Below are 10,719 nucleotides of genomic sequence, written 5' to 3' on the forward strand. Positions count from 1 at the left end.
CGGGGCTTAGGCCCGGAATCTAGGAAAAGGCACATCTTACGTCCTAAGACACGCGAGTTCCGTTTGCCTCGACGAATCTTAAAAAAGTTTAAAGATACAAATGTCGGTGAGAAGTCAAAATCAGCTCCTTTATGAAGCCCTCGACGAGTCCGAAATCACGACACTGGCTTTATTTAGGCCTCTTTAAATCGACGGCCGGCATGTCAAAATAACCAACGGGCCAAAGGAAGAGGCAGAACCTTGAAGAGAGGGGGTGGAGACAAATTGCGTCACTGTGAATGATTAACATAGATATTTAAACATCACACATAGATAAAAGAACAGATAGGGTATCGATAAGGAGTCCTATAGCGTGCGTCTTCGTAAACTTATCGGTCAGCTTTCACAGACCTTAGCGCAGTGCGCCCAAATTGCGGAACAAATAAGTTTGTGAAGCCAACAAAATAACGGTGCGTGAATAAAATAGCAAAGGTCACCCTTAAAATCAGGAGAACAAGGGAACACTGGCATTCCATCAGTTTACACCACGATGAGCCTGATTTTAAAATATCTCATGCCCACATGACCACAGTGCAAAGTTAGTATAAACCGGTGAGACAGTGCGAAGTCTACGGAATTTCCGTCACTTAACCGAAACACAAATTGTCCTTTTTTTACTTTCAACTACAGCAAATGACGTTTCAATTATATAAAACACGTGACACGAGATCTGGGGAGGGGTCCACGATGCTTTCTCTTATTTTTTCGTGGAAATAATCAATACCTCTGCACATATTTCGGAGTAGTTGGCTTATGAATCTTATCCAGAAATTCGGCCTTAGGAACTGGCACTGTCATTGTTCTCTCAGACCGTGCTTCGTTCGTATGATGGCACTCCACCGTAAAACAGTCAGGAAAATCGTAATGGAGTTTGTGCTCCAATCTTCCACGAAGCATTATTTTTTCTTCAGCATGCGCTAGAGCCCGAGTGTCTTCACGGTAGCATAAACATAACTTGAAGGTGGGGTGGCATAAAATGAACACAAAATAATTAAATGCGGCGTTCTCTACATGAATCTATGAGAGAGTGCGTGCACTCTTCACGAATCCGTAGCACCTTTGATGTGTGAGGGTCTGACTTATCGCAACAGATTCGGGGAGTAAGACGCATTGGAATAACCCGTTGTCCCGCTTCGGATTGCCCTTTTGTGTCATCCGAACATACATTCGGATAAAATGCCGACCATATCATCAGAGAGATGCAGTAAGAATAGAAGCAGCTAACACCAAAGCGCGTTGACCCCAGGCTCTCAATTCCCATTGTTTTCTGCAGCACGCAGGTCCCATTGACGGATTCTGTCACTACACAAAATCGCGCGATCTGTTATTATGTAGCACGCAAAAAATCCCCTCCTATTCATTCTCCTGTGGTCACTCCTGCAGTGAAAGTTGATCGAATGCGATAGGGCCCCGATTTGGAATCGCACGCGCGGCCTGTCGTCGCACAAGAAAGACACAATACCGGCAGCTAAACGCGTTGACCAAAGGCTCGACGGGATCAAGCTGGTTGCGGGATAGGGCTATGCTTGCTTCGCGTGGGAATAATCCCCATAATTTTAAGGCGGAACGAGATAAGGAGACTAATATCGCGTGCTGTTGGATACAACAAAAGGACGCTGTCTGAAAAAGGCGCATGTGGAGGCGTACTTGTACTTCGATCGACCAAGCTTTCGCCCGGTACTTTCATAGAGCCCGGTGTCATGGGAGGAAAATGATGGGGGAGGTGTGCATTTTATGCGAGAGTACGTTTTATAAGGAAAGTTAAATATAGTTGTATGAGTACGGGTCCAATGACCATCACACCCCCGCCTAAAGCCCACGACTAATAGAAGTAATGAATAGTTTTGGACCTATTCCTTATGCACTGCACGAGTGATATATAGGAGTAGCGCCCTCGTAACATTTTACGGCCTACCGCACCTCCTAAGCATTCATGCAGAAAAGGCCATACTTAGTTGTTTATGTTCAATTTATACCACTCCTAGCTGCTCTCTAGCTGTATCCAAGAGGAGCAACGGAGGGGCCGTACCGTGCGATCGTAAGAGCGGGGAAATCACGAGTGCGTTATCTTTTCAATGCATGAATCAATGAATCACCGGGATGAGCCCCGATTTGAGGCTGATCCCGGCTAATCTGGCGACAATTGGGTAGTACGGGGAAGGAAACAGGACGCCCGCCTACACAATAGCTCTCGTGTTTCCTTGCTCTTCCAGCTCGAAGGCTGAAGCGGGGTAGGTCTTCGAGAGACCCGCCGGAGTCCTGAAGGTAATCTTGGTGTGGTCCTTAGGATTCACGTAGAACTCTCCCAGCGAGATCCACATGAGAAGCTCCTTGGATTTGACGCCCGTCACTTGCCGCATGCGGCGGTCCTCCACAAAGCCGGTGACCTCGGCGCCGAAGGAAACAAGACGCCCGGCCTTGCGAAAGGTGTAGTTCAGCGCCTGCTTCTGGCGCAGCCGAACAAAGCCGGTGCGGCGGTTAATGCCGATCTCATAAACGTCCTGGATGGGAAGGAGGCCGCGAGGCATGTTCAGCTCCTCCAAAAGCTGGATGGTCTTTTGGCGACACAGCTCGTCCCCGGTGTAGATCTCGGCACCCTCGCGGTGGGCGTCGATGGTGTTCTTGGCCATCGGAGGAAAGCTGACTGCGCCTGAGACGGATCCCCGCAGCAGATGGCGAGAAGAGGGCCGACAGTGACGGCTGAAGAAGATCTGCTGTGGGGTCGGCGTGCGTGGCAGAGTCGCGGGAGAGGGTATTTTTAGATGGTACGCGCGGCGGGTTCTGCCGTAGGAGTCAAGGGAACGCCCGGCGCATTCATTCGCGGGAGACCTCGACCCAGTACAGCGTATCCTCGCCCAGGCTGCGCAATACGCAATACGCAGAGTGAGTGGCCTCTTTAAGTGGTTTGTCGCAGTCAAAAAACCGTCCCACGGGTGTCATCGTCTATCACTCTCCCACGGTCCGAATTTTTGGTTCCTCCTCCCGAGGAGCGACGGCGGCCGAGGTTGAGGCCTTCACAACGGACAGCTGGCCCGTATCGGGTTCCTCCTCCCGAGTTGCTCGGGTCAACGTGGATGGCGGCCACTTCCGGACTGGGTACCCCTCCACCGGATGCCGTATTTTCATCCTGGCCATGAATAAGTCCACGTCCAGATACTTAATGAGCTTCCCCGAAATTGCGTAAAGGCGTTCACTAGAAACGACTAATCCTCGGGATGGAAAAGACAAGAAGCTATGTGTTTTAATTGCTAACCCGCCGAGTAATCCTACCGTGAAAGCGAAAGAGGCTCGTAAACGGCGAAAGAGGCTCGTAAACGGAGTGTCAGCGAAAGAGGCTCGTAAACGGAGCAGGGAGAGTGATAGACGATGACACGGACTTGACTCGGGAAGAGAAGGATAAGGAGCGGAACGTAGACACCGGGAGAGAAAGAAACGGGAGAGCCCGCGATAAGGGCGATGAGCGAGAAGGAGACAGCACGAGCCGGAATCTCCCGCACAGAGCGGCAGTAGCAGGCAGAGATAGGTGGAGACTCACGGAGAGGTTGAGAGATCATGCGACCATGAGTGACGCACAACGAAAGAGAGACGGAGGAACCGAGAAAGAGAGACGCACGGAGAAAAGAGCGATAGAGAGACCGAGAGAAGACCAGGAAATGATGGAGAAACGGACCGAGAGAGACAAAGCGCCACACACACAGAAACAGGGAGAGAGAGAGAGAGAGAGACATACACAGAAAAACAGATAGATAGATAGACAGAGAAAGGGAGGAGAATGAGAACGTGAGTGAGCGAAATAACAGGCAGCGTAGTACAGAGAGAGAGAGCCAGGAGAATGAGAACGTGAGTGAGCGAAATGACAGGCAGCATAGGACAGAGAGAGAGAGAGAGGAGAATGAGAACGTGACTGAGGAAACTACGGGCAGCATACGACAGAGAGGGAGAGAGGAGGGAGAATGAGAACGTGAGTCAGCGGAATAACGGACACCATAGGACAGAGAGAGAGGGGAGGAGATAGGGAAGGAGAAAAAGAGAGAACGCGAGTGACAGAGCGAGAGGGTGAAAGAGCGTCAGGGGAAGAAGAGAGCGGGAAAGGACGAAAGAGAGCGGGAGGCATAGAAAACAGCAGATGGAGACACACACACGCGCTCACAGAGAGGCCCACGCAGACATAGCAATGTGTCGTCGGCGACACAAAGAGAGTACAGCCAATGCGATAAAAAGAACACGTACTCCAGGGAGAAGCGAGAAACACGAATAAGAAAACAAACAGGGAAGTAGCGAGGAACGAAGCGCAAGGTACAACAGGGAGCGCGAGAAACGATGGACAAAAAGAGACAGCGGGAGACAGTGGGAAAGAGTGAGAGACAGAGAAAGTTTGTGTGTCTTGTGAGAGGGAGTTGGTGGGAAGGCAACGAGGGAGAGAGAGAAAGCGGGGGAGAGAGAAAGAGAGAGTTAGCGAGTCAGAGTAAATGGGTAAGAGAAGGCGGGGAGAGACGGAAAGGGAAAGAAAGAAAGAGAGAAAGAAAGAAAGAAAGAGAGAAAGAAAGAAAGAGAGAAAGAAAGAAAGAGAGAGAGAGAAGGAAAGAAAGAGAGAGAGAGAGAGAGTTAGAGAGTCAGAGTCAATGGGTAAGAAAAGGCGGGAACAGTCGGATGGGGAAAGAGAAACAGCAATGCAGTGGGAGAGAGAAAGAGAGAGAGAGAGAGAGAGAGAGAAAGAGAAAAAGGGGGAAGAAGAGAGAGACAGAGAGAGAGAGAGAGAGAGAGAGAGAGAGAGAGACAGAGAGAGAGAGAGAGAGAGAGACAGAGAGAGGGGACAGGAGAGAGAGACAGAGAGAGAGTAAGAGAGTGAGAGAGACAGGCAGTAGCAAAAGACATATATCAAAATATATACAGAGACAGAGCTATGGGGTCAACAGGGCAGAGCGAGAGAGTGAGCAGAGGCACAGTCTGTGGGGTAGAGACCCCGTGGGGCAGAGCGCGAGAGAGACCGAGAGACAGAGTCAGTGGCGTAGAGACCCCGTGTGATGAAAGCGGGCAGGAGAGACAACCCCAAAGAGAGGAGAGAGAGAGAGAGCAAAAGAGAGTGAGAGAGCAAAAAGAGTGAGAGACAGAGAGAGAGACAGACAGACAGACAGAGAGCGACAGAGAGAGAGAGAATCAGAGGTAGAGAAGCAGACAAAAGAGAGAGAGAGAGAGCGGGTAGAGAATCATCAGGAGGCCGAGATACTACCAGAGAGAGAGATACCGGGCAGAAGACAGACAAAAGTTATACAAAATTACGTGTTTCCTGAAATTTGTCTGAGTCAGTGAATCTCAAAACATTTCCTATCAAACCCAAAGTTTCATTATGCAACACAGCTTGTCTTCTCCAGTTATGAACGGGATGTTTATTAAATCAACCAAGATATGCAATCTTCATTTTACGACAGCCAAGGGTGCGTTTTCACTTGAAGACATCACCGGATGGGCAGAAAGTCAAGAAATCGCTGACGGCCTTAGTTACGTTGGTACATGGATCAGTGGGTGCATTCTCGAGCAGAACTAGTTTTTCTCTTTCACTTTATCTAATTCTTGATATTACACTTGGCTTACTTATGTGGCCCGTGATGTTTCGATATACATTGTCGCACACCCTGGATGTAGTACGCCGATATCAGATTCGCCGCTCAAACTGTGTCCTTTGGTAGCTCTTCTCCCAACTGTGTCCTTTTTGATCTTTTCGATCTTCATGTCTTGACTTTCTGCATAGCTTCTTATTTTGTGCTCCTACAGATCTTCTTCGATATGATGCTACCACGGTTATTTTAGTATTATACCTGACATCAATCCGCGCTGATAGATAAAATCTCTCACTCAGTTTCCACAGCACATTATGTGCTCTATGGGTGTAGTATATTTGGGCTTTACCGCATAATTATACCGTGTCAATGGGTGTCATAATAAGAAGAGTGGACCTACGTACGGGGTTGATAACGATATGCATCGTCACATACTGTACTCAATTTTTTGGTGAAAAGCGTTAGGTCTGACGATATTCTTTGCACGCCGCTTCTCTACATCCTTTGGACATCCCTATTCGATGTGGGGGATTAGACCGGAATGCTCACGTCATAGAAAGTGGGGGCTGCACGATTGAGAAAAGGACTTGCTGGGACATGGGCAAAATGTGGAATCCGTCTATGGCCTAAGAGGCAACCTCACAGTCCACTTCTCGCGTGGTATGTACTGAGCCCGGTGTTGTGCATTACTCTAAAAATGTTATTCACCGTTAGGATCAGTATAATGGACCTCAAAGATACGATTAATCATAAGCCGAGGCGGGTCAGGCTCTTATACTCAGATCATTACTTGTCCTCAACCCCGTATCTCGAACCTCCCTATCCATGCAAATATTCCACAAGGACAACGCAACATCCGGACCGGGTTCAAGTATTTGCTCCCCCTCCTATAATGAGCGACGCTCATCCCGCACCGCAAGAGCGGGGTGACGCTCACGCCAGAGAGTGTCGCTCCTCGTGAAGGGAGTTCGGTGAAACAATCTACCACGAATCCATGGATCATTTTACGCCAAAACTTTCGCCGGGGACAATTCATGTCACTGTCGTGTGAGTGTGACGCAGGCATTAGACAACAAAAACAGCTTGCCCATGGGCGGTTGTGTTTTGACCATGACAGGATGGACGCATGACTCGGACTCAAAACCAACTCAGCTCTGACGCATCAACAAGCCTACGAAGGTGATCGTGTACCCAACACAGCATCGTGCACCCTCGCTAGGATAATCGGCAGCCAGACGAAGATGATGCCGTTAGGTCATTGGCCGCGGCAGTGCAGCATCTAAAAAAGGGATATGTGGACGCCGTTCGGGTCGCACCACTACTAAACGGGATCACCAATGAGGATCCGACTGTGGGCCACGCCCTGTGTAATCGTACAACTGTCCCATCTCACGGGGCCCGGTGATTACGTGGACACAACAAGTGACGGCAGGAAGTTGCTGTGAAATGGTTCATGCACCCCTCAGCTGGCCACGGGGCTTAGGCCCGGAATCTAGGAAAAGGCACATCTTACGTCCTAAGACACGCGAGTTCCGTTTGCCTCGACGAATCTTAAAAAAGTTTAAAGATACAAATGTCGGTGAGAAGTCAAAATCAGCTCCCCTTTATGAAGCCCTCGACGAGTCCCGAAATCACGACACTGGCTTTATTTAGGCCTCTTTCGTCGACGGCCGGCATGTCAAAATAACCAACGGGCCAAAGGAAGAGGCAGAACCTTGAAGAGAGGGGGTGGAGACAAATTGCGTCACTGTGAATGATTAACATAGATATTTAAACATCACACATAGATAAAAGAACAGATAGGGTATCGATAAGGAGTCCTATAGCGTGCGTCTTCGTAAACTTATCGGTCAGCTTTCACAGACCTTAGCGCAGTGCGCCCAAATTGCGGAACAAATAAGTTTGTGAAGCCAACAAAATAACGGTGCGTGAATAAAATAGCAAAGGTCACCCTTAAAATCAGGAGAACAAGGGAACACTGGCATTCCATCGGATTTACACCACGATGAGCCTGATTTTAAAATATCTCATGCCCCACATGACCACAGTGCAAAGTTAGTATAAACCGGTGAGACAGTGCCGAAGTCTACGGAATTTCCGTCACTTAACCGAGAAACACAAATTGTCCTTTTTTTACTTTCAACTACAGCAAATGACGTTTCAATTATATAAAACACGTGACACGAGATCTGGGGAGGGGTCCACGATGCTTTCTCTTATTTTTTCGTGGAAATAATCAATACCTCTGCACATATTTCGGAGTAGTTGGCTTATGAATCTTATCCAGAAATTCGGCCTTAGGAACTGGCACTGTCATTGTTCTCTCAGACCGTGCTTCGTTCGTATGATGGCACTCCACCGTAAAACAGTCAGGAAAATCGTAATGGAGTTTGTGCTCCAATCTTCCACGAAGCATTATTTTTTTCTTCAACGCACGCTAGAGCCCGAGTGTCTTCACGGTAGCATAAACATAACTTGAAGGTGGGGGTGGCATAAAATGAACACAAAATAATTAAGTACGGCGTTCTCTACATGAATCTATGAGAGAGTGCGTGCACTCTTCACCGAATCCGTAGCACCTTTGATGTGTGAGGGGTCTGACTTATCGCAACAGATTCGGGGAGTAAGACGCATTGGAATAACCCGTTGTCCCGCTTCGGATTGCCCTTTTGTGTCATCCGAACATACATTCGGATAAAATGCCGACCATATCATCAGAGAGATGCAGTAAGAATAGAAGCAGCTAACACCAAAGCGCGTTGACCCCAGGCTCTCAATTCCCATTGTTTTCTGCAGCACGCAGGTCCCATTGACGGATTCTGTCACTACACAAAATCGCGCGATCTGTTATTATGTAGCACGCAAAAAATCCCCTCCTATTCATTCTCCTGTGGTCACTCCTGCAGTGAAAGTTGATCGAATGCGATAGGGCCCCGATTTGGAATCGCACGCGCGGCCTGTCGTCGCACAAGAAAGACACAATACCGGCAGCTAAACGCGTTGACCAAAGGCTCGACGGGATCAAGCTGGTTGCGGGATAGGGCTATGCTTGCTTCGCGTGGGAATAATCCCCATAATTTTAAGGCGGAACGAGATAAGGGAGACTAATATCGCGTGCTGTTGGATACAACAAAAGGACGCTGTACGAAAAAGGCGCATGTGGAGGCGTACTTGTACTTGATCGACCAAGCTTTCGCGGTACTTTCATAGAGCCGGTGTCATGGGAGGAAAATGATGGGGAGGTGTGCATTTTATGCGAGAGTACGTTCTATAAGGAAAGTCAAATACAGTTGTATGAGTACGGGTCCAATGACCATCACACCCCCGCCTAAAGCCCACGACTAATAGAAGTAATGAATAGTTTTGGACCTATTCCTTATGCACTGCACGAGTGATATATAGGAGTAGCGCCCTCGTAACATTTTACGGCCTACCGCACCTCCTAAGCATTCATGCAGAAAAGGCCATACTTAGTTGTTTATGTTCAATTTATACCACTCCTAGCTGCTCTCTAGCTGTATCCAAAAGAGGAGCAACGGAGGGGCCGTACCGTGCGATCGTAAGAGCGGGGAAATCACGAGTGCGTTATCTTTTCAATGCATGAATCAATGAATCACCGGGATGAGCCCGATTTGAGGCTGATCCCGGCTAATCTGGCGACAATTGGGTAGTACGGGAAGGAAACAGGACGCCCGCCTACACAATAGCTCGTGTTTCCTTGCTCTTCCAGCTCGAAGGCTGAAGCGGGGTAGGTCTTCGAGAGACCCGCCGGAGTCCTGAAGGTAATCTTGGTGTGGTCCTTAGGATTCACGTAGAACTCTCCCAGCGAGATCCACATGAGAAGCTCCTTGGATTTGACGCCCGTCACTTGCCGCATGCGGCGGTCCTCCTAAAGCCGGTGACCTCGGCGAAGGAAACAAGACGCCCGGCCTTGCGAAGGTGTAGTTCAGCGCCTGCTTCTGGCGCAGCCAGACAAAGCCGGTGCGGCGGTTAATGCCGATCTCATAAACGTCCTGGATGGGAAGGAGGCCGCGAGGCATGTTCAGCTCCTCCAAAAGCTGGATGGTCTTTTGGCGACACAGCTCGTCCCCGGTGTAGATCTCGGCACCCTCGCGGTGGGCGTCGATGGTGTTCTTGGCCATCGGAGGAAAGCTGACTGCGCCTGAGACGGATCCCCGCAGCAGATGGCGAGAAGAGGGCCTACGAGTGACGGCTGAAGAAGATCTGCTGCGGGCTCGGCGTGCAAGCCAGAGTCGCGGGAAAGGGTATTTATAGATGATACGCGCGGCCGCTTCTGCCGTAGGAGTCCAAGGGGAACGCCCCGGCGCATTCATTCGCGGGAGACCTCGATTCCAGTACAGCGTATCCTCGCCCAGGCTGCGCAATACGCAATACGCACAGTGAGTGGCCTCTTTAAGTGGTTTGTCGCAGTAAAAAATGTCAGATACTCGTCGGAGAAAACGACGTGGTTGGACGTCGCCGGCGAGATCACCTTCAAGCACCAATGACACAAGAAGAAGAAAGGCTCTTGGAACTCAGAAAACATATGTTAAAAAGAATTGATTACATCGTCTTAAATAGAGGAGCAGAAGCGGAAGTTAAAATAATTTCCTTTCCCACGTTCTGCTCACATGGGTTGACGTGGAGAAATTCCCGCATAACCGTGGAGTTATGCGTCCACGTTTCCACGTGCAAAGGTCACCTTGACAATCTCCTCCTGAGCTTTGCTGTGCTCATGTTGGACATCGACGAGGCCAATCATGGTGCGAAACTCATGGAACTTGCCTTTTCCAAGCGGCTTCGTCAAAATGTCGCTTAACTGTTCTTCACTTCTGATAAAATCCACGCTAATCTGTCCCTTCTCTACTGATTCCCGGACAAGATGATACTTTACTTCAATGTGTTTGCTGCGCCCATGGAGAACTGGATTCTTGATCAGTGCGATGGCAGATGTGTTGTCCACCCTCAGTGTTGGTACGCTTGGGGTTGAGCCCTGCATTTCTGCTAGCATCCGCGCGAGCCACAAGCCTTGACAGACAGCATTGGCAGCCGCAATGTACTCCGCCTCACAACTAGACTGAGCCACCACCTTTTGCTTCATCGATTGCCAAGTAATGGGGCT

At 49.3% G+C, this 10,719-nt stretch overlaps 1 protein-coding gene and 1 pseudogene across 1 annotated transcript; both read right to left on the reverse strand.

Moving 5' to 3' along the window:
* Positions 1–2,082: 2,082 nt before the first annotated feature.
* Positions 2,083–2,722, reverse strand: LOC144709282 (uncharacterized). Its single transcript, XM_078582783.1, has one exon. It carries the CDS (start codon positions 2,667–2,669, stop codon positions 2,217–2,219), a length of 453 nt encoding a protein of 150 aa, XP_078438909.1. The 5' UTR covers positions 2,670–2,722; the 3' UTR covers positions 2,083–2,216.
* Positions 2,723–9,210: 6,488 nt separating this feature from the next.
* On the reverse strand, positions 9,211–9,916 carry LOC144704674 (uncharacterized; annotated as a pseudogene).
* Positions 9,917–10,719: the final 803 nt, after the last annotated feature.

The sequence above is a fragment of the Wolffia australiana genome, chromosome 1, assembly GCF_029677425.1.
Source record: "Wolffia australiana isolate 7733 chromosome 1, ASM2967742v1".
NCBI lineage: Eukaryota > Viridiplantae > Streptophyta > Magnoliopsida > Alismatales > Araceae > Wolffia > Wolffia australiana.

Bases quoted from the DNA above. Each gene is read 5' to 3' on its own strand.
- LOC144709282 (XM_078582783.1), bottom strand. From the start codon at position 2,669: ATGGCCAAGAACACCATCGACGCCCACCGCGAGGGTGCCGAGATCTAC.